The sequence below is a fragment of the Cherax quadricarinatus genome, chromosome 41 (assembly GCF_038502225.1).
Source record: "Cherax quadricarinatus isolate ZL_2023a chromosome 41, ASM3850222v1, whole genome shotgun sequence".
Lineage (NCBI taxonomy): Eukaryota > Metazoa > Arthropoda > Malacostraca > Decapoda > Parastacidae > Cherax > Cherax quadricarinatus.
The window spans coordinates 7,733,596-7,758,028 of record NC_091332.1 but is presented as its reverse complement, the minus strand read 5'-3'; the positions used below and the strand labels follow the sequence as shown (position 1 = coordinate 7,758,028).

At 37.1% G+C, this 24,433-nt stretch overlaps 1 protein-coding gene across 1 annotated transcript; it reads right to left on the bottom strand.

Moving 5' to 3' along the window:
- Nucleotides 1-108: 108 nt before the first annotated feature.
- On the bottom strand, nt 109-21,409 carry LOC128695803 (mitochondrial carrier homolog 2). The gene is made up of 7 exons (XM_053786660.2): nt 21,252-21,409; nt 19,455-19,539; nt 18,283-18,404; nt 12,787-12,965; nt 8,851-9,037; nt 3,948-4,015; nt 109-2,875 (listed from the first exon to the last, which is right to left on the bottom strand). The coding sequence occupies exons 1-7, from the start codon at nt 21,357-21,359 to the stop codon at nt 2,680-2,682; spliced, it is 945 nt and encodes a 314-aa protein (XP_053642635.1). The 5' UTR covers nt 21,360-21,409; the 3' UTR covers nt 109-2,679.
- Between the last annotated feature and the right edge of the window lie 3,024 nt (nt 21,410-24,433).

Here is a 24,433-nt window from a genome sequence, read left to right as displayed (position 1 = left end):
GTCAAATAATCATAATTATACACAAAATTGATAAGGCATTGTCAAAAATGGATATAAATTAGTTTTACCAAGTACAGTTATCTATAATGGTAAATAAAAATACTTCACTTGTCAAAGAAATTTTTTTTTATTATTCAAGACAGACTACAGGTTTTAAGACTAGGACCAATTGTCTGATCATACTGATTACAGTATAAATCAATATATTAATAATTCCGAGAATATTGAAGGCTCCATTACTGTACTCAAGTCATTTACTGTATGGCCTACAAAAATCACCATATATTCCCAATGAATTAAATGCACATTTCTAATACAGTACTTGCATATTAAAAAGCAGTCATTAATTACAATATTGAACACTCATGTAATTAATGCAAACTACTTGGTGACAAAGTATGACAATCTTAAAACTACATGATCACAAAATCTTTCAAGATACGTAATATTGTGTAACTTTTGATGATAATCTTTACTACCAATACTAAAACCTGATATACAGTATTCTACATCAGAATAATTTACTTTCCACATTTATATTACAGAACATCTGGACCAACTAGTTGTGGGCATTTAATTTTTATTCGGTGAAAAAATTATGTAACAAATTACTGCCCAAAACTCCTAACTTGTCACTTCCAATATGCAAATGTGCCTAACTAAATAAAATTATAATAATTAACTTGTTAATGGTTACATATTGATTAGTGAGCCCTTATTTATAATATATGTACAGTCTATAGCACATTTATGTAACAAGGCAACTATATATATTACAAATACTGTGGGAATAAGTGCATTCTACTTCGACAAAAATGCCAACTTTCAAGTACAGTACTAATTTCCCAATAATGCCCCACTATATTCTATATAAGTGTTATGAATTATTTTTGCTTGCCCAATTCACTTCTTTAAAAAACTGGATTGAAGTCGTTGATTTTTTTCAGCGAGGCAGAACAAAAAAAAAAAAAAAAAAAAAAAAAAATACAGTATTAATAGAGGTGTTTGATATAACATATTCCACATACCTGAGACTAAGGTAAAAGATTAAGGTGTTAAATTAGAATTCATATGTTCTAACTCATATTACATCAAATGGCAACAGTAAAGAAAAAATAAAAAGCAGAGCCCAGTTTTTCAAATACAATGAAGTTTTAGACAAATAAAGCCATGAGTACTTGATACACATCAATACATTCACTCTAACAGTAGAAACTAAAATTTCAATTATACCATATAATTTTCTAAAAAATAAAAAAAAAACTTCAATAATGCTTTCTAATATTCACAGCAGCAGCTTCAGTACTGCCTTCTAACACAGACTTTTCTGAAATGAATGTTCCTGAAAACTATTCTCTGTGAGTTTATTTTTCTCAATGGATTAACTGGCCACAAAATGCACTGACAATTATACTGCCAATGATTAGCAATATATCTATTTGAAATTTCCTACCCATGACATCTAATCAAATTTTATAAAAAAAGAAAAGTTAAGAGACGGAACCAAGAGTTGGCACACTTTCCATTTAATTTAAAAAAGGGTACTGCCAGTGCACACACACAATAAACAGAAAAAAAGGTGAATAAACAAAATTATAATGTAATTACACATGCAAAGAGGTATAAAAATAAAGAAAATTTAGTAGCACTAATAGGAAGTACAAGATGGTGTATTTGTCAATAGACAAGTGATGCCAAAACAGATACAAAATACTTCCACAGTGATAGAACAATGGAATGAGTTACAAGCAGCATAAGTGCTATAACCACAAGACCTTCAATAAAAAATGTACAACAGGTTAAACCCTGAAGACAGGACATAAGCATGTTCTGCTCCTGTAGCTACAAATAGGTACATAATTACACACTACACCCAAAATATATCCGACATCGTAAGAATATGCTGCACCAGCACAGACGCCATGCCTAAACAGAGACTATAGTAATCAAACCTAATGATCTTAGAGGAAAGAACAAGGGAAGACATGATCATGATATACAAAACACTGTACTCATACGATAAGATGAATGGGGAGAAGAGCAATGGAGAGCAATGGCAAGAACAGACACAAATATCACGAATCACAAGGATGCTAGTACTCCTTGGGTTACAGGAATACATACATGTTACTTGATCTCGATCAGTACTACTCAAAAGAAAAGCAATAAGAACTCTTAGAGACATGGCAGTTATTAGTATCATTTAAGGTATCAATAGCTTGGATACACTGAGATAAACTTCAGATAACAGTTTCCTACATTACTAAATAGTGACATCATAGTATCGAGTAGAAAAGTTTTATGCTTTACCACAGTAGAAACACTTATGTTGCCTGAAATCATTACAAGTTACAAAATCAAAGCAATGGTAATTTATGCAAAAATGCTAATTTATGAAAAACACCTGAACACATTCTTAAATTTTGGGCAAAACTCTTACAAAATATGTACAAACTAAAGTTAACAGTAATGAAAGAGTTCTTTTTCAAAGAAAAATGTATGAAAGTTATTTCAGGTTCACCTGGTAAACACCAGTCTCTTTACTGGCATGAGTTAGAACACTTACCTTCTTTTTGCAGGCATTATCATCAACTATTTGAAATAAATACCCTGATGTATCAATTGTATCATGACAATTTTAAGAATCATTCTAATAATAACCAAAAAATAAAAAGAGAGCTAAGATAATAAAGGTGCTGCGAACATATTTGACGAAGGAATACTGAGACTGCCATCAAGCATAATTGTGGGACCAGTATAAGCACGCCATAACATAGAAGATCCTCTCTTCAATCCTCGAACTTGCCGCAAATGACGGTAACAGTCTAACCAACCATTGAAGATGGGCATATTTGGTGGTGAACCAGCAACCAATCTGTCAGAGAAAAGCAGTTATAATTTTAATTATGATACCTGAAATTCTTAGAAATGGGCAGTCATAATTCTAAATTCATAATGCTGTACTACAAATTCACAAAATTCAACTATCCAATATTTTTTATCAAGTCTCACACAAATAACTTCAATTACTCTTATACCTTTTTGAGGTGCATATTCCATTTCAGCTTGGTACAAGACTACTAAATTGAAAACTGACCAAAGAATTTTGTTCATAAATGGGTTCAAGTATTTCCTAGTCTCAATGAATTTCTTTTCTTTATGAACGAAAATATTAATGGGGATGGAGTAACATTTAACCCTTAAACTGTCCAAACGTAGATCTACGTTTGCTCTTGTACTGCTCCGAACATAGATCTAAGTTTCTTTTACATGCCTTAAAATGGAGAAAATCTAAGTCGGAGCGTTACGCGCGTAAATGTAGATCTACGTTTGGACAGTTCAAGGGTTAAATAAACAGGGTTTTGGAACCATAAACAAGAGACCAAATCTGAAACAAAATTCATTATACTGTCAAAACTTAAGTGTTATTTCAGGATTCTGTATTCACGAGGTTCTCTTAGAACGAAACCTCCAAGAATTTAGAGGGCTCACCTGATCTGTGTTCATATTTTACAATATGCTGAAACAAATCCAAACACATTCAAAGCACTTTGATAAGTACACCAAATACATGTAAGCACACTACAGACATTACATTACTGGTAATTCAAAACTAATTAAGCTTGTAGGTATTACAGACTGAAAAACAACTATAAAAGCAGAGCAGGAAGGAGGGTACAAAAAACAAATTTTTTGGATATGATGGGAGAGAGGAAGGGAAATCAAGAGTACACACACACACCACACATGCACACACACACACACACCTACTCGCATGCACACCCCACACACAGTTTTGTCTTCTGGCAAGGAAGTGATTCATTGAGTAATGATGAATGTGCTTCCTCTCTTCTGAGTCACCCCCTACCTCAGTGGGACATGCCCAGTGTTAAAAAAAATTTAATGCTAAAAGTAAAGATGTAAACTGAAAAACACACACAACTTACCCACTGCCTGACACAGCCATACAGTTTGACACCACCTGGAGTGGATAGGTCATTGCAGAAGCCAGGAACTGTAAATGAAGCAATAAAATTAGCTATTACAACAAATTATACATTTATAGTATGAAAAATTTTATTCTTCAATGACTCTCTCCAGACTCATTTTACAATGAGTAATAATATTGTTTTGGGACCTTACTGCACTTATATCTATATATGAGGTGATACCAAAGAGTTCCCAGACTCTAATTTTCATGTGCTTCCTGGATGAAATATGGCAGCGGCAAAAATCATGCTGCAAAGTTAACTCCTTTGTGAAGTATCATGGCAGGTTTCAGAGTGGTTGGTCATTCCAATTAGGTCAAATAGGTAAAAGTAGGTCTTAGACAGGGATGTGTAATGTCACCATGGTTGTTTAATATATTTATAGATGGGGTTGTAAAAGAAGTAAATGCTAGGGTGTTCGGGAGAGGGGTGGGATTAAATTATGGGGAATCAAATTCAAAATGGGAATTGACACAGTTACTTTTTGCTGATGATACTGTGCTTATGGGAGATTCTAAAGAAAAATTGCAAAGGTTAGTGGATGAGTTTGGGAATGTGTGTAAAGGTACAAAGTTGAAAGTGAACATAGAAAAGAGTAAGGTGATGAGGGTATCAAATGATTTAGATAAAGAAAAATTGGATATTAAATTGGGGAGGAGTAGTATGGAAGAAGTGAATGTTTTCAGATACTTGGGAGTTGATGTGTCGGCGGATGGATTTATGAAGAATGAGGTTAATCATACAACTGATGAGGGAAAAAAGGTGAGTGGTGCGTTGAGGTTTATGTGGAGTCAAAAAACGTTATCTATGGAGGCAAAGAAGGGAATGTATGAAAGTATAGTAGTACCAACACTCTTATATGGATGTGAAGCTTGGGTGGTAAATGCAGCAGTGAGGAGACGGTTGGAGGCAGTGGAGATGTCCTGTCTAAGGGCAATGTGTGGTGTAAACATTATGCAGAAAATTCGGAGTGTGGAAATTAGGAAAAGGTGTGGAGTTAATAAAAGTATTAATCAGAGGGCAGAAGAGGGGTTGTTGAGGTGGTTTGGTCATTTAGAGAGAATGGATCAAAGTAGAATGACATGGAAAGCATATAAATCTATGGGGAAAGGAAGGCGGGGTAGGGGTCATCCTCGAAAGGGTTGGAGAGAGGGGGTAAAGGAGGTTTTGTGGGCGAGGGGCTTGGACTTCCAGCAAGCATGCGTGAGCGTATTAGATAGGAGTGAATGGAGACAAATGGTACTTGGGACCTGACGATCTGTTGGAGTGTGAGCAGGGTAATATTTAGTGAAGGGATTCAGGGAAACCGGTTATTTTCATATAGTCGGACTTGAGTCCTGGAAATGGGAAGTACAATGCCTGCACTTTAAAGGAGGGGTTTGGGATATTGGCAGTTTGGAGGGATATGTTGTGTATCTTTATACGTATATGCTTCTAAACTGCTGTATCCTGAGCACCTCTGCAAAAACAGTGATAATGTGTGAGTGTGGTGAAAGTGTTGAATGATGATGAAAGTATTTTCTTTTTGGGGATTTTCTTTCTTTTTTGGGTCACCTGCCTCGGTGGGAGACGGCCGACTTGTTAAAAAAAAAAAAAAAGGTACTTTTTGTCGAGTTGTCAGTATATTGTTGTGATTCTGTGTAACAGGATGGAATCTTTTAAAAGAAAACAGCGTGTATGTGAGAAATTAAGTTTTTAGCTCGGTAAAACATCTAGTGAAATACTCAAAATGCTTCAGCAAGCGTCTGGCGACAAAGCAATGGGTTGGACAGTGTTCTGAATGGTTTTTTCTTAATTCAAAGCAGGATGAAAAGCAATGAAGGCTATTCTTAAAGATTGTCATCTTAGTATCCAGGACACTGCCAGTGCTGTGGGAATTTCTTTTGTGTAGTCAAAGCACTCTAACAAAATTTGCACATGTGGGAAGTGGCTGCAAAATCTGTACCCCAACTACTGACTCAAGACCAAACACCATCATTTTCTGGTCAAAAGCATGGTGGCTGTCTCCCACCCTTCCTACTCCCCAGATCTAGCTCCCTGTGACTTCTTTCTCTCCCCAAAAATGAAAATGACTCAAAGGAAAGCATTTAATGACATGGAGGTTATTCAAGCATAATTGTAGGCCGAGCCAGGTGACATTTGGAAAGAAGAGTTCCAGAAATGTTTCTAGAAGTGGCAGAGGCACTAAGATCTGTGTATAGCCTCTTATGGAGAGTACTTCAAGGAAGACAACTTCAACTAGGTGATTAGGTAAGTCTGGACATTTTTTTCCCTGGCAGTCCAGAAACATTTTGACAGCACCTAGTAAGCTTAGTTTTTTTTTTTTTTTTTTTTCAACAAGTCGGCCGTCTCCCACCGAGGCAGGGTGACCCAAAAGGGAAAGAAAATCCCCAAAAAGAAAATACTTTCATCATCATTCAACACTTTCACCACACTCGCACATTATCACTGTTTTTGCAGAGGTGCTCAGAATACAACAGTTTAGAAGCATACACATATAAAGATACACAACATATTCCTCCAAACTGCCAATATCCCAAACCCCTCCTTTAAAGTGCAGGCATTGTACTTCCCATTTCCAGGACTCAAGTCCGACTATATGAAAATAACCGGTTTCCCTGAATCCCTTCACTAAATATTACCCTGCTCACACTCCAACAGATCGTCAGGTCCCAAGTACCATTCGTCTCCATTCACTCCTATCTAACACGCTCACGCACGCTTGCTGGAAGTCCAAGCCCCTTGCCCACAGAACCTCCTTTACCCCCTCTCTCCAACCCTTTCGAGGACGACCCCTACCCCGCCTTCCTTCCCCTACAGATTTATATGCTTTCCATGTCATTCTACTTTGATCCATTCTCTCTAAATGACCAAACCACCTCAACAACCCCTTTTCTGCCCTCTGACTAATACTTTTATTAACTCCACACCTTTTCCTAATTTCCACACTCCGAATTTTCTGCATAATATTTACACCACACATTGCCCTTAAACAGGACATCTCCACTGCCTCCAACCGTCTCCTCGCTGCTGCATTTACCACCCAAGCTTCACACCCATATAAGAGTGTTGGTACTACTATACTTTCATACAATCCCTTCTTTGCCTCCATAGATAACGTTTTTTGACTCCACATATACCTCAACGCACCACTCACCTTTTTTCCCTCATCAATTCTATGATTAACCTCATCCTTCATAAATCCATCAGCCGACACGTCAACTCCCAAGTATCTGAAAACATTCACTTCTTCCATACTCCTCCTCCCCAATTTGATATCCAATTTTTCTTTATCTAAATCATTTGACACCCTCATCACCTTACTCTTTTCTATGTTTACTTTCAACTTTCTACCTTTACACACATTCCCAAACTCATCCACTAACCTTTGCAATTTTTCTTTAGAATCTCCCATAAGCACAGTATCATCAGCAAAAAGTAACTGTGTCGATTCCCATTTTGAATTTGATTCCCCAAAATTTAATCCCACCCCTCTCCCAAACACCCTAGCGTTTACTTCCTTTACAACCCCATCTATAAATATATTAAACAACCATGGTGACATTACACATCCCTGTCTAAGACCTACTTTTACCGGGAAGTAGTCTCCCTCTCTTCTACACACCCTAACCTGAGCCTCACTATCCTCATAAAAACTCTTTACAGCATTTAATAACTTACCACCTATTCCATACTCTTGCAACATCTGCCACATTGCTCCTCTATCCATTCTATCATATGTCTTTTCTAAATCCATAAATGCAATAAAAACTTCCCTACCTTTATCTAAATACTGTTCACATATATGTTTCAATGTAAACACTTGATCTACACATCCCCTACCCACTCTGAAACCTCCTTGCTCATCCGCAATCCTACATTCTGTCTTACCTCTAATTCTTTCAATTATAACCCTACCGTACACTTTTCCTGGTATACTCAGTAAACTTATTCCTCTATAATTTTTACAGTCTCTTTTGTCCCCTTTCCCTTTATATAAAGGGACTATACATGCTCTCCGCCAATCCCTAGGTACCTTCCCCTCTTTCATACATTTATTAAACAAAAGTACCAACCACTCCAACACTATATCCCCCCCCTGCTTTTAACATTTCTGTCATGATCCCATCAGTTCCAGCTGCTTTACCCCCTTTCATTTTACGTAATGCCTCACGTACCTCCCCCACACTTACATTCTGCTCTTCCTCACTCCTAAAAGATGGTATACCTCCCTGACCAGTGCATGAAATTACTGCCTCTGTTTCTTCCTTAACATTTAAAAGTTCCTCAAAATATTCTCGCCATCTACCTAATACCTCCATCTCCCCATCTACTAACTCCCCTACTCTGTTTTTAACTGACAAATCCATACTTTCCCTAGGCTTTCTTAACTTGTTTAACTCACTCCAAAATTTTTTCTTATTTTCATTAAAATTTCTTGACAGTAAGCTTAGTATTTTGATTTAATAAATTTCAAAAATATATATATCTTCAGGTAGTATTCTAAGGCTATAGTAAAAGTATAAAATAAAACAATTTTTTTTTTTCAACAAGTCGGCCGTCTCCCACCGAGGCAGGGTGACCCAAAAAGAAAGAAAATCCCCAAAAAGAAAATACTTTCATCATCATTCAACACTTTCACCTCACTCACACATAATCACTGTTTTTGCAGAGGTACTCAGAACACAACAGTTTAAAAGCATATACGTATAAAGATACACAACATATCCCTCCAAACTGCTAATATCCTGAAACCCCTCCTTTAGAGTGCAGGCACTGTACTTCCCATTTCCAGAACTCGAGTCCGGCTATATAAAAATAACCGGTTTCCCTGAATCCCTTCACTAAATATTGTACTTACATTCATTGATGCAGACACATATTGCTTAAGATCCTTATCCTCCACCAGATAGTTGTTAATCACATGGGCAAGAGTCTTGCCGAGCCACAATGCTGCCAGGTCACAAAGGAGACGTGGAATCAAGCCACAGAAAAAGCCTTTTATTCCTTGTTCTCTATAGATGATCCCCACAGCAGTAAACACACCTCTATAATGAGAACAAAAACAACTAAAAATAATAATATAATAGTAATAAAAATAATAATAATAAGGTAGTAGGTTGGTAGACAGTAACAACCCAGGGAGGTATTACCGTCCTGCCAAATGAGTGCTAAACAGAGACCTGTAATTGTTTTACACAATGGTAGGACTGCTGGTGTCTTTTCTTGGTCTCGTAACCACACAAGATAACAGGTACATCTTGCTATTTCTGCTTACACTTAGGTCACACTACACATGTATGTAGTACATGTATATATATGAATACACACCCATCAGTTTTTTTTCTATTTTCTTAACAGTTCTTGTTCTTATTAAGTGGAAAAGAATCCTTCCTCTGTAAGCATGGGTGTCATAAAAGGTGACTAAAATGCCAGGAGCAAGGGGCTAGTAACCCCTTCTCTTGTATAAATTACTATAAATAAAAACTTCAGCATTCAAGCATACTGGACCTTAAACGAACTGGATTCTGAACAATTTTGTATAGAAAAATTGACCCAGTCTTTGAACGTTTTACTGGAGTCCAAACGTGCCGGCTTGTTTAAAATTCAATTGTAAAAAAACTTTATATGAAAGCCTTCTTTCAAAAGTGCTTTGAAGTGACCTAACACTGACCTAACTCGAAGAGACTTTTCGAAGAGTCAGTTCAACATCCTCCAGTGTGAGCCTGATAATTAAAGCCTGGGAAATACTGTTTTGGACATCAAACTTTTCACAGTTTGACCACCACCTAGGAACCAATTAAGTTCAAGCACCAAAGTTCCACTGTAATAATAAAATGAGCTGAAAAGGTTAAAATAATTCAAAAATTTAAAATTAAGACTCAAAGAATGAAATAAAGCAATCTCTCTTATCCACAACTTAACTATAATCCTCAAATATCTGCATTCTTCTGATGGCAAAAAAAAAAAAAAAAAAAAAAAAACTGTGACAAATCCCACTCTGCACCAAATTCACTATCTTTCAATCTCATGCATCTCCCTAGCACTCTAGCATTCACTTCTTTTATGACCCCATCTATAACAACCATGGTGACATCACCTCCAGATGTTCAGCATATTCTCACAATGTATTATATGCCTTTTTATAGTTGAATGTACAACTTTTGCCTGTTGCAAAATTGTACAAAGGTATGGTAAAACCTCTCATTAACAGACGAATAGGAGGAAGGGGGAGTATAATAATGCTGAATGTCTGCATGTCACAAATTATGAAATTAATATTTCACGATTGTCCAATTGTTTTCTGAAATAGAGGACTTTGTCCGCTCATGCAGAAAACACCAGACACAATGTGGGTACTGTAACCTGTAGTACTACAGTACTGTGCTGTATAGTAATTTTATAGTACTGTATGTAATTTACAGCAATTTTGCTTACTTTTTTGTGATGGAGATGAGTTGTAAACTGCTGTGAATGACCGTGGTGACTCAAAATAACTTTTATTATTCTGAGTCAGAAGAGCTGTAAAGATCTACTAGTGGAAGTAATGTAGAGGCTGAGAAGATGTAGATAGCCAAGTTGTAGATTTCTGAGAACCACATGTTTTTCCTTGACACCACCACTTGCTTTAGAAGCCATTGTTAACTGCACTTAACAAGGTTACACAAAATACTCTAAATCCAGGGAAAATTATACTACTGAATGACAAGTGTATAGGGGAGTGAACATAAACAAACTGGAGTGAGTGACCTACAATTCGGGAAACAATGAAAACGGACAGGTACTGGATGTGGGCACTTTGACCTGTACCAGACAAACGTTGGAATTACCAGACTTGGCCCAATGCTTCAGAAGATGACCAGACACTATGAAGGAGGGGTGCAATTTTATAACTGTAGTGTAAGTGCGCCTCTGGCAAGACAATGATGATGAAAGTTTGGGCCACCCTGCATTAGTGGGAGATGGCCAGTGTTAATAAAAAAATAACTTCTGTCCATTTACAGTTAGTGTGTTTTTCCAGCCAATTTTTATGTCCAAAATTACCAAGTTCTGTTAATAAGAGGTTCCACTGTATATTTTTAACCCTTTCATTGTCGGTCCCATTGTATCACGGCTTTGATGCCAGTGTCGGACCCGTAGTATGACACCATAAGCTCAGCTCACTCAGATAAGCTGTAAGCATTAAATTTGGGCCTAGATACTAGAGAATGGGTTTATGCGGTAAGTGTGCACCACATAAAAAAATCCTGCAGCATGCAGTGCATAATGAGAAAAAATTATGACTGTGTTTTTGGTGTATTATGTGGTGTATTTTTGTATGGTTTTTTATGGCTGTATTCTCGGTTTCTAGGTCTCATTTGATAAAATGGAAGATATTTCACAGAAATTGAGATGATTTTGATTAGTTTCAGAGCTAAAAGTAGCTTGGAATTGAGCTCAAAGTAGCAGAAATGTTCAATTTTTGCCAATATTCCAGAGTACACAAATGATGTCACTTGTCCAATACACATTATGGTGGCCCATGGCCTGATGGCAAAAGCTCTTACTACACATGGAGAAGGTCCAGGTTCAATTCCTGGTGAGGTTTGAAACATTGGGAATGTTTCCTTACACTGGTTGTCCATGTTCACCCATCAGTAAAAAATGGTTACCTGGGTGTTAGTCGACTGGTGTGGGTTGTATCCCTGGACAAAACTGACCTAATTTGCCCGAAATGCTCTGCATAACAAGCAGCTTTCTATATACATAGTAGTATGTCACTGATATCTGATAGGCCCATGTACCTTGTACATGTACTTGTAGAAATAAAGATATATAACAGACCAGTCTAATATGCATTTAGGAATGCACTGACATTATTTATACAATTATTACAATAATGCAGTAGTCTGCATAACAGTAAATCTTCCATTTTTTGTGTGAATAAAAATTCAAAATGAAAAGCAAGGGTAATATAAGAGGGGCCTGGAGTCGTGACTAAGGAACACAGGAAATGTTTATTTAGTGCCAGGAATTTCTACATTGTTTATTCTGGACCCTGTTTTCAAATTGGCAATTGTTGAATTTTGTATAAAATTGGTCAAATTACCAATTTCTGATTCTTTTATTGGGTAGCTGAAATAGGTAAATGGGCAGTTTCTTGTACTCAATCGGAGGAAGGAATACTAGAGAAATAGCTATGAGTTTGGTGGACTGGAACAATGGAATTGGCCAAAAACAGAGTGCAAATTGGGGGAAATTACTGATACATAAATATCGCTGAAACATTAACTTTACGAGAGTGTAATTCCATAAGTTTACCATCAAATATCGTACTTTTGGTGTCATTACTTTCGGAAAGATTCTCAATCATTTCACAAATTTTTTTTTTTTTAAATTCTTTGACACTGAGAGCAAGTTTGAGAGCAGGGGTCTTGACAGTGAAAGGGTTAAAATGGATTTATATTAGAACAAAGATTAATGATATCAATTACTGTACATAAACTTTTTCACTGATATCTTAAACTCAGGAATACAGAATAAGTGCTTTCCTATAGTATGTGAGCATTCGTAACAAGACAGTAAAGGAAACTATAACACTCAAATGGAGAGGTTGCCACTAACAAGAAAATTAAGGTATGTGATTTCAATTTTGAATTGTAAATAAAGAAATATATAAATACAGTTGGAGAGAAATCTGCATTATCTGAGATACAGTGCAGTATATTACGTAAATTATAAAGGAGACAGTTCCATAATAGTTTAGTTACTGCTGCAAACATTTACTGTTATTTACACAGAAATATAACAAACTTACGTATATTGTCCATCCTCACCCACAAATTCTGCCATGCAGCGCACAGCTATGACGTGGAAAGGCTGAGAGGCAAGAATAGCTGCTGCTCTACCAGCCGATTCCCGGGTGGTATTCTGAAGGAACCGCTGAGTTCGCTCCTTAACTGTCAATTCTTCAACATTGATATCACCATCAAGTTCCTGGTAAATGTATTGGAAATTATAAAATATATTTTTTAATATAGAATAAGAATAAGAATAAGAATAAGAAGAAGAAAATTGTCAAAGTGGGAAGTCTGAATGTGTGTGGATGTTGTGCAAATGATAAGAAAGAGATGATTGTGGATGTTATGAATGAGAAGAAACTGGATGTCCTGGCTTTAAGTGAAACAAAGCTGAAGGGGGTGGGAGAGTTTCAATGGAGAGGAATAAATGGGATTAGGTCAGGGGTTTCAAATAGAGTTAGAGCTAAAGAAGGAGTAGCAATAATGTTGAAGGATAAGCTATGGCAGGAAAAGAGGGACTACAAATGCATAAATTCAAGGATTATGTGGAGTAAAATAAAGATTGGAAGTGAAAAGTGGGTTATAGTAAGCGTGTATGCACCTGGAGAAGAGAGAAGTGTAGAGGAGAGAGAGAGATTCTGGGAAATGTTGAGTGAATGCGTGGGGAGTTTTGAATCAAGTGTGAGAGTAATGGTGGTTGGGGATTTCAATGCTAAAGTGGGTAAAAATGTTATAGAGGGAGTAGTAGGTAAATTTGGGGTGCCAGGGGTAAATGTAAATGGGGAGCCTTTAATTGAGCTATGTGTAGAAAGAAATTTGGTAATAAGTAATACATATTTTATGAAAAAGAGGATAAATAAATATACAAGGTATGATGTAGCACGTAATGAAAGTAGTTTGTTAGATTATGTATTGGTGGATAAAAGGTTGATGGGTAGGCTCCAGGATGTACATGTTTATAGAGGGGCAACTGATATATCAGATCATTATTTAGTTGTAGCTACAGTTAGAGTAAGAGGTAGATGGGAAAAGAGGAAGGTGGCAACAACAAGTAAGAGGGAGGTGAAAGTGTATAAACTAAGGGAGGAGGAAGTTCGGGCGAGATATAAGCGACTATTGGCAGAAAGGTGGGCTAGTGCAAAGATGAGTAGTGGGGGGGGTTGAAGAGGGTTGGAATAGTTTTAAAAATGCAGTATTAGAATGTGGGGCAGAAGTTTGTGGTTATAGGAGGGTGGGGGCAGGAGGAAAGAGGAGTGATTGGTGGAATGATGAAGTAAAGGGTGTGATAAAAGAGAAAAAGGTAGCTTACGAGAGGTTTTTACAAAGCAGAAGTATTATAAGAAGAGCAGAGTATATGGAGAGTAAAAGAAAGGTGAAGAGAGTGGTGAGAGAGTGCAAAAGGAGAGCAGATGAAAGAGTGGGAGAGGCACTGTCAAGAAATTTTAATGAAAATAAGAAAAAATTTTGGAGTGAGTTAAACAAGTTAAGAAAGCCTAGGGAAAGTATGGATTTGTCCGTTAAAAACAGAGTAGGGGAGTTAGTAGATGGGGAGAGGGAGGTATTAGGTAGATGGCGAGAATATTTTGAGGAACTTTTAAATGTTGAGGAAGAAAGGGAGGCGGTAATTTCATGCACTGGCCAGGGAGGTATACCATCTTTTAGGAGTGAAGAAGAGCAGAATGTAAGTGTGGTGGAGATACGTGAGGCATTACGTAGAATGAAAGGGGGTAAAGCAGCTGGAACTGATGGGATCATGACAGAAATGTTAAAAGCAGGGGGGGGATATAGTGTTGGAGTGGTTGGTACTTTTGTTTAATAAATGTATGAAAGAGGGGAAGGTACCTAGGGATTGGCGGAGAGCGTGTATAGTTCCTTTATATAAAGGGAAAGGGGACAAAAGAGATTGTAAAAATTATAGAGGAATAAGTTTACTGAGTATACCAGGAAAAGTATACGGTAGAGTTATAATTGAAAGAATTAGAGGTAAGACAGAATGTAGAATTGCGGATGAGCAAGGAGGCTTCAGAGTGGGTAGGGGATGTGTAGATCAAGTGTTTACATTGAAGCATATATGTGAACAGTATTTAGATAAAGGTAGGGAAGTTTTTATTGCATTTATGGATTTAGAAAAGGCATATGATAGAGTGGATAGAGGAGCAATGTGGCAGATGTTGCAAGTTTATGGAATAGGTGGTAAGTTACTAAATGCTGTAAAGAGCTTTTATGAGGATAGTGAGGCTCAGGTTAGGGTGTGTAGAAGAGAGGGAGACTACTTCCCGGTAAAAGTAGGTCTTAGACAGGGATGTGTAATGTCACCATGGTTGTTTAATATATTTATAGATGGGGTTGTAAAAGAAGTAAATGCTAGGGTGTTCGGGAGAGGGGTGGGATTAAATTATGGGGAATCAAATTCAAAATGGGAATTGACACAGTTACTTTTTGCTGATGATACTGTGCTTATGGGAGATTCTAAAAAAAAATTGCAAAGGTTAGTGGATGAGTTTGAGAATGTGTGTAAAGGTAGAAAGTTGAAAGTGAACATAGAAAAGAGTAAGGTGATGAGGGTATCAAATGATTTAGATAAAGAAAAATTGGATATCAAATTGGGGAGGAGGAGTATGGAAGAAGTGAATGTTTTCAGATACTTGGGAGTTGACGTGTCGGCGGATGGATTTATGAAGGATGAGGTTAATCATAGAATTGATAAGGGAAAAAAGGTGAGTGGTGCGTTGAGGTATATGTGGAGTCAAAAAACGTTATCTATGGAGGCAAAGAAGGGAATGTATGAAAGTATAGTAGTACCAACACTCTTATATGGATGTGAAGCTTGGGTGGTAAATGCAGCAGCGAGGAGACGGTTGGAGGCAGTGGAGATGTCCTGTCTAAGGGCAATGTGTGGTGTAAATATTATGCAGAAAATTCGGAGTGTGGAAATTAGGAGAAGGTGTGGAGTTAATAAAAGCATTAGTCAGAGGGCAGAAGAGGGGTTGTTGAGGTGGTTTGGTCATTTAGAGAGAATGGATCAAAGTAGAATGACATGGAAAGCATATAAATCTATAGGGGAAGGAAAGAGGGGTAGGGGTCGTCCTCGAAAGGGTTGGAAAGAGGGGGTAAAGGAGGTTTTGTGGGCGAGGGGCTTGGACTTCCAGCAAGCGTGCATGAGCGTGTTAGATAGGAGTGAATGGAGACGAATGATACTTGGGACCTGACGATCTGTTGGAGTGTGAGCAGGGTAATATTTAGTGAAGGGATTCAGGGAAACCGGTTATTTTCTTATAGTCGGACTTGAGTCCTGGAAATGGGAAGTACAATGCCTGCACTTTAAAGGAGGGGTTTTGGGATATTGGCAGTTTGGAGGGATATGTTGTGTATCTTTATACATATATGCTTCTAAACTGTTGTATTCTGAGCACCTCTGCAAAAGCAGTGATAATGTGTGAGTGTGGTGAAAGTGTTGAATGATGATGAAAGTATTTTCTTTTTGGGGATTTTCTTTCTTTTTTGGGTCACCCTGCCTCGGTGGGAGACGACCAACTTGTTGAAAAAAAAAAAAAAAAAAAATTTTAATATTACAGCAAAAGTGCAGAATATTTTTTTAGGTATTGAAAATAATTAATGTATATCTATAGTTTCTACTTTAGCAATGTAAACTTCACAAACATTCCATGCAGTCTGATGTACCAATATGTAAATCAAAAGTGACTAAAATAATTACCTCTTTACTACTTTTGCCTCTCCCAGCAATAACTCTACCCATCTACCACTTACCAGTAATTAGTTACAGTATGAGGAATCACTAATTCTTGGGAACTTCAAACTTTTCTATCATGATTGTATATAGTGCTGTTAGTCAGGAACTGAGAATGTGACAATAACAGGAAAATACGATAATTGCTGTAGCATCTTTCCATGTTTACACAGACTACAGCATGAGACAAATATTTTATGGACTTCCCTAACTTCCTTCCCTCTACATTACATAATAACTATGACTCTTAAAAATGGTTGCTAGCAATATTAGATGGCAGTTGACAAATCAACACAACATCAACTATATTACTAGTAGTACAAGTGATACTAGAGTAGGGAAAGAATACCAAATGTTTTGCCGATACCAATACCCAATTTTAGGCCGACACCGATACTACAAAAATTGGCCAATACCCACCGATACCATCAAAATTAGCCAATACACAATGCTGGTACTGATACCATCAAAATTAGGCAATATACAATTCTAGTACTGATACCATCAAAATTAGCCAATGACAACAATACATTCAGTTTAGAAGCTACCAACACCATCAAAATTAGCTGAAACCCGCCAATATAGGGGTGTGCCAAAGTTTCGATATCTGAGCAATGGGTTTGCAACTGCTAAGCTATGGGTTTGAATCCTAGCACTCACTCTCAATTGTTACATTTGTTTAGAATGAATTTTTAGCCCATTTATTACTCTGCCAAAATTTTTCACATATTTTGTTTAACCTGAGCTTAATTTTCAAATGTTCTACATATAATGTAGCACATATTTAGGTAGCATGCCAATATTCTAGAAAATATTTATTATAGTAATAGTTTTTTCTGTGCACATTTTCCCATTACTATTAACTATATGGTGACTATCTGTACACTACTAAATGTTAGAAGATTAGGTTATATGTAGTGTGTGTTCATTCCAAGCCAAAATTTATTGGTATTAAGATTATCCAGCATTATGAAAAATAAAAATTTTATAAAATAACTACAACAGTGATTGTGTGTGAGTGAGGTGAAAGTGTTGAATGATGATTAAAGTATTTTCTTTTTGGGGATTTCCTTTCTTTTTGGGTCACCCTGCCTCGGTGGGAGACAGCCGACTTGTTAAAAAAAACTTGTAGGTAGTAGGTTGGTAGACAGCAACCGCCCAGGGAGGTACTACCGTCCTGCCAAGTGAGTATGAAACGGAAGCCTGTAATTGTTTTACATGATGGTAGGATTGCTGGTGTCCTTTTTTTCTGTCTCAAACATGCAAGGTTTCAGGTACGTCTTGCTACTTCTACTTACACTTAGGTCACACTACATGTACATGTACAAACATATATATACACACACCCATCTGGGTTTTCTTCTATTTTCTTTCTAGTTCTTGTTCTTGTTTATTTCCTCTTACCTCCATGGGGGAGGGGAACAGAATTCTTCCTCAGTAAGCCATGCGTATTGTAAGAGGCGACTAAAATGCCAGGAGCAAGGGGCTAGTAACCTCTTTTCCTGTATATATTACTAAATGTAAAAGGAGAAACTTTCGTTTTTCCTTTTGGGCCACCCTGCCTCGGTGGGATACGGCCACTTTGTTGTAATTCTGAATATAATTTTACAACATAACTTTACAAGTATGGTCACCCACTAGCCATGTACAAACTTATTAATCAAAAACTCTTGTTATACTTAACGTGTCTAAAAATGAAAGCAAGGAAAATAAATTTATTAGAGCAACATTTAGCCAAACCCTTACAAGAAAAAGAAACACCTACCTTAAACTTAATACTTTCTGTGACTCTCTGAAAGGCCACACCACTCACAATGTTGGCTGCCAATTTTGGAGTCAGCCCACGGTAGCATCCGGTGAATCCATCACGTTTCTTAATGTAAGAAACTGTAACACGATTACAAAACTATAAATTTAAGGTGTAACATTTGTTTCTGACACTGTTTTGCAATACACTGGGGAAAAGAAAAAATTGGACAGAAAAAATGAATGACTGCATAAAATACCAAGGACTGTATGTATGAAGAGTGATCATATAAAGCCAAAAATAATTTTAACTGGGGATTTAAACTATAAAGAAAGATCAAAGGTGGCCTAGACAGTTAACAATTATCAATGAAATTCCTCAATATACTAACTTTATTGTATTTGTGTAAAAGTATATAAGGACAAGATTTTAGATTTTGCCACAGAAGTGGCTAGTTTATTGTGCACCCCATATCCATCCTGTGGATGGTAGTGCAAGAGCATATGGATACACAAAAGGCCTAGGAACTAGGCCCCAAAAAGGGTTATAGGTGTACATTTGGATTTATAGCTACAGTTCACTTATCTGGTACAAGCAAGTTTAGGAAATCTGCTTAGTATATCTGGTATCTTATAATCATTAATAAGATATCTTGACATGTCACATAGGTTATTATACTGTCTATCTCTATATTCTTCAATAAGTGGACAATTAAGCACATAGTGTTCAAGGCAGTGACCATATGGCTCACCAAATAATTTGCATTTAAGTCTGATCATCATCTGCCAGAAGTCATCAAACTGCCAGAAGTATCTGTATAAGTACAAGTGACAAGAAATGCTAAAACAAGTAAAAAATAACTATTACAGTGGATGAAAGGTTTTACTTGAAATAAAAATGCAAACACTGATACAAGGCAAAATTACCCTTGTGGGGAAATGTTACCAACAGTGTGTGCTGTGAAGAATGATGCTTGCCTTAATAACATAGCTTACATTTTTTGTGTAACATTACCAATTAAATTTTTAACCACTGCCCAAAATCCTACAAGTAAAGGGGGCTTCCCAAAATTAATTGCATAAAGTCCATCAAATGAAGTGATACTGCATAATATACAATATCTTATTACTCAATTTACATAGCATACTCATATAATGATTTCTGCAACTAAGGACTGCATTATAACTTACTGTAACTGAAGACACTGGGATAATAGAATGCTTCTCGCCCAAAGATCGTTCTTGACTTGTATGGTTCCAATGGTTCATGACCCAGCTGTTGAGATTAAAAACAAATTAACCCTTTCACTGTCCAAACTCCTGAAATTAATATTGCTCCCAGTGTCCACTTAAAAATATATATATATTTTCTTTCTGTAGAGAATATTTTTCTAAAGGCAATAACACCAAAAGAACAAAATTTCATGGAAAGCTTATGAATTATGCAAACACAAAGTTAATGGTTTTGGCAATTTACACATGAGCAGCTTCACCTACTTTGAGTCCTATTTTAAGTTGATTCCATTGCTCCTTTTGACCAAATTCTTAACTATTTCACTAGTATATCTTCTATTCTATCAACCAAACACAAGAAACTGCTCATTCAACTATTACAACTACCATGTAAAGTGCACAAAAGTAGGTAATTTGGCCAATTTTACACAAAATCCAATAAATGCACAAAATTCCACTAGTACCTTTGTTAGCTGGTAACTCCACCTACCACTGCTCTATCTTGCCTCTCATCAGTATATAAGCCCCATCTCTGTGAATATGCTGCACTTTTGTAAAGACTGATGGACTGAACACATCAATTCAAGGCTGAGGGACTGATTACCGCAAACTCCTCCTCTTATTCCACCTTTCTCTGCACTGGACTGAAGAAGCCAGTGTGGTAAAATGTTTCCAGAATAAAGATACCCAAATGTTGCAAAAGTGTCTCAGAAATAAGTAATTTTTTCTGACTTCTTTTTAGGTTATCCTAGGTAATTTACACTATGTATGATAACTGTACTTACGTGTAGCTGTACCTAAATAAACTTGACCCGAGTCCTTCAGGTGCAAGCCAAAGGTGCCACCACTAGAGCCACAAGTACAGTACAGTATAGACTGATAATTGGGTTCGAAGTTTATCAACTACACGAGGCTCATGTAACTCTGTTCACATTAAATATACCTAAAGTAGAATACAGTAAACTCTCTGTATATATATGTATACACAAAGCCATGCACTCCACTGTGGATATACATGTATTACATTTATATAGTATACTTCCACTATTCTGTTTGAGTCAATTTGAATTTTATCTACATACACTACTAGAAATTTACCCTCATTTTTACTTAATATCAAATTTATTTTTTGGCTATTGTCTGGCTAACCCCGACAAGGCTCTGGATAAAATATTATTTATTATTGCATCAGTCATATCTGACCCCATAAGGGTTATACAGCACTGCCTTGATAAAACTAATTAGACTTATCTTGCCTTTCCTTGGATCAAACCTGATTGCCTACCATTCATACTTTGACCCCTACAGGTTTAGCACTTCCAGTGAATAAATAATAGTACAGTAATGCACTTTTCTTTAAATGAGTCATACTGTCACGGTAGAAGGTACCATGTCTTCAATACATGTGCCCTCAAGACCAGTGTAAAAACAAATTATGTTAGTGTATAAAACGTAAATAAAACCTTGGGCGTTTTCCTGGTTTATGGTTTGTCATCCATGAAATATTTGCTGTTTTAATTTACTATGTCGTATAGGGTACTAAGGTTGATAAGCAGTAGTGCCAGTTGTACATATATAACATGTTGTTACTTTTAAGTTATTATTCCATAACAATAAGGCTACATATTAATTAATAACCTTTTATCTAATGAAATCAGCTAACTATATAATGCCGGGACCCACCACCACCATTTATCCCCCCTAAAATACCAGACAGACACACACAGTTCTCTTGACAAGCAAACAACAGATTACCTGGATGAGAACTTTGGCATATTCAATGGGGTGTGTAGTGGAATTAAGGAAAACTCTGACAATAACGTGCATCCAAGTGAGCTCGTCCTTCTTGGCCTGCGCCGCCATGATCCTCCAACACGCACTCGCTCCAGCACCTCTTTCTTGTTACCACAAATAATATATAAATAACATCAACAATACAGACTTACATATTTATTATTATTATCTCATATGATCAAGTCATTCTGTATATTTTTTTTCCTGTGTTTAAAACGTCAATATATATAATATATAGTTACGACATTACACTAGGAATTCAAATGGAAATAAATAACTACGACTTTTTTTTAATTATGTTATGTAATTTACACTATGTATGATGGTTGTACTTATGTGTAACTGGGCCTAAATGAAATTACTTACTATGATAACTGTAATTATGCGTAGGTGTGCCTAATAACTTAATTATATAAATTATTATAATTAATCATGGGGAGCGCTAAACCCATAGGATTATACAGCGTACGTGGGGGGGGATGGAAGGTATTTAGGCTCAATTCAGGGAACCGGAGCACAGATCCAGTTCCCTAGATCAAGAGCCCCTCACCAGTGTCAAGAAACCTCCCTTGAGGAGGCATACTTATATCAAGATTATATAAAAGCAAGGACCCCAATGGAAATAAGTCACCTTGTCCGCTTTTTTCGGGGTTATCCTAGGTAATCTACACATATGCTGCTATGTATGATAATTTATGCAACTAATAATGTGTACCTGAATAAACTTACAGTACAGCGTGGTATCAAATTGAAAAAATATACATGTATATATGGAGAAAAAGAGAGAGGTTAAGAGAGTGGTGAAGCAATGTAAAAAGAGAGCAAATGAGAGAGTGGGTGAGATGTTATCAACAAATTTTGTTGAAAATAAGAAAAAGTTTTGGAGTGAGATTAACAAGTTAAGAAAGCCTAGAGAACAAATGGATTTGTCAGTTAAAAATAGGAGAGGAGAGTTATTAAATGGAGAGTTAGAGGTATTGGGAAGATGGAGGGAATATTTTGAGGAATTGTTAAATGTTGATGAAGATAGGGAAGCTGTGATTTCGTGTATAGGGCAAGGAGGAATAACATCTTGTAGGAGTGAGGAAGAGCCAGTTGTGAGTGTGGGGGAAGTTCGTGAGGCAGTAGGTAAAATGAAAGGGGGTAAGGCAGCCGGGATTGATGGGATAAAGATAGAAATGTTAAAAGCAGGTGGGGATATAGTTTTGGAGTGGTTGGTGCAATTATTTAATAAATGTATGGAAGAGGGTAAGGTACCTAGGGATTGGCAGAGAGCATGCATAGTTCCTTTGTATAAAGGCAAAGGGGATAAAAGAGAGTGCAAAAATTATAGGGGGATAAGTCTGTTGAGTGTACCTGGTAAAGTGTATGGTAGAGTTATAATTGAAAGAATTAAGAGTAAGACGGAGAATAGGATAGCAGATGAACAAGGAGGCTTTAGGAAAGGTAGGGGGTGTGTGGACCAGGTGTTTACAGTGAAACATATAAGTGAACAGTATTTAGATAAGGCTAAAGAGGTCTTTGTGGCATTTATGGATTTGGAAAAGGCGTATGACAGGGTGGATAGGGGGGCAATGTGGCAGATGTTGCAAGTGTATGGTGTAGGAGGTAGGTTACTGAAAGCAGTGAAGAGTTTTTACGAGGATAGTGAGGCTCAAGTTAGAGTATGTAGGAAAGAGGGAAATTATTTCCCAGTAAAAGTAGGCCTTAGACAAGGATGTGTGATGTCACCGTGGTTGTTTAATATATTTATAGATGGGGTTGTAAGAGAAGTAAATGCGAGGGTCTTGGCAAGAGGCGTGGAGTTAAAAGATAAAGAATCACACACAAAGTGGGAGTTGTCACAGCTGCTCTTTGCTGATGACACTGTGCTCTTGGGAGATTCTGAAGAGAAGCTGCAGAGATTGGTGGATGAATTTGGTAGGGTGTGCAAAAGAAGAAAATTAAAGGTGAATACAGGAAAGAGTAAGGTTATGAGGATAACAAAAAGATTAGGTGATGAAAGATTGAATATCAGATTGGAGGGAGAGAGTATGGAGGAGGTGAATGTATTCAGATATTTGGGAGTGGACGTGTCAGCGGATGGGTCTATGAAAGATGAGGTGAATCATAGAATTGATGAGGGAAAAAGAGTGAGTGGTGCACTTAGGAGTCTGTGGAGACAAAGAACTTTGTCCTTGGAGGCAAAGAGGGGAATGTATGAGAGTATAGTTTTACCAACGCTCTTATATGGGTGTGAAGCGTGGGTGATGAATGTTGCAGCGAAGAGAAGGCTGGAGGCAGTGGAGATGTCATGTCTGAGGGCAATGTGTGGTGTGAATATAATGCAGAGAATTCGTAGTTTGGAAGTTAGGAGGAGGTGCGGGATTACCAAAACTGTTGTCCAGAGGGCTGAGGAAGGGTTGTTGAGGTGGTTCGGACATGTAGAGAGAATGGAGCGAAACAGAATGACTTCAAGAGTGTATCAGTCTGTAGTGGAAGGAAGGCGGGGTAGGGGTCGGCCTAGGAAGGGTTGGAAGGAGGGGGTAAAGGAGGTTTTGTGTGCGAGGGGCTTGGACTTCCAGCAGGCATGCGTGAGCGTGTTTGATAGGAGTGAATGGAGACAAATGGTTTTTAATACTTGACGTGCTGTTGGAGTGTGAGCAAAGTAACATTTATGAAGGGGTTCAGGGAAACCGGCAGGCCGGACTTGAGTTCTGGAGATGGGAAGTACAGTGCCTGCACTCTGAAGGAGGGGTGTTAATGTTGCAGTTTAAAAACTGTAGTGTAAAGCACCCTTCTGGCAAGACAGTGATGGAGTGAATGATGGTGAAAGTTTTTCTTTTTCGGGCCACCCTGCCTTGGTGGGAATCGGCCAGTGTGATAATAAAAAAAAAAAAATATAATTATTTATCTAAGAGGCATATAAATACAGTTATACATTCGAAATGATTACATTTAGCATTTGATCAAATTATATTATTATTATTATTATTATAATCAAAAAGAAGCGCTAAGTCACAAGGGCTATACAGCGCTGCTGATCAAATTATAATAGATATAATTTAATACAATCTAAGGCTCAGATTATTATTATTATAATCAAGGGGGAAGCGCTAAACCCGGAGGATTATACAGCGCCTAGGGGGGGGGATGTGGAAGGC

Excerpts from the sequence above, each read along its gene's own strand:
- LOC128695803 (XM_053786660.2), bottom strand. The coding sequence starts at position 21,359 with ATGGCGGCGCAGGCCAAGAAGGACGAGCTCACTTGGATGCACGTTATT. Across the intron at positions 18,405-19,454 it reads TCCCAGTGTCTTCAGTTACA|TTTCTTACATTAAGAAACGT; the intron begins GTAAGTTATAAT and ends ATCGTGTTACAG. Across the intron at positions 9,038-12,786 it reads GGTGAGGATGGACAATATAC|AGGTGTGTTTACTGCTGTGG; the intron begins GTAAGTTTGTTA and ends TTCTCATTATAG.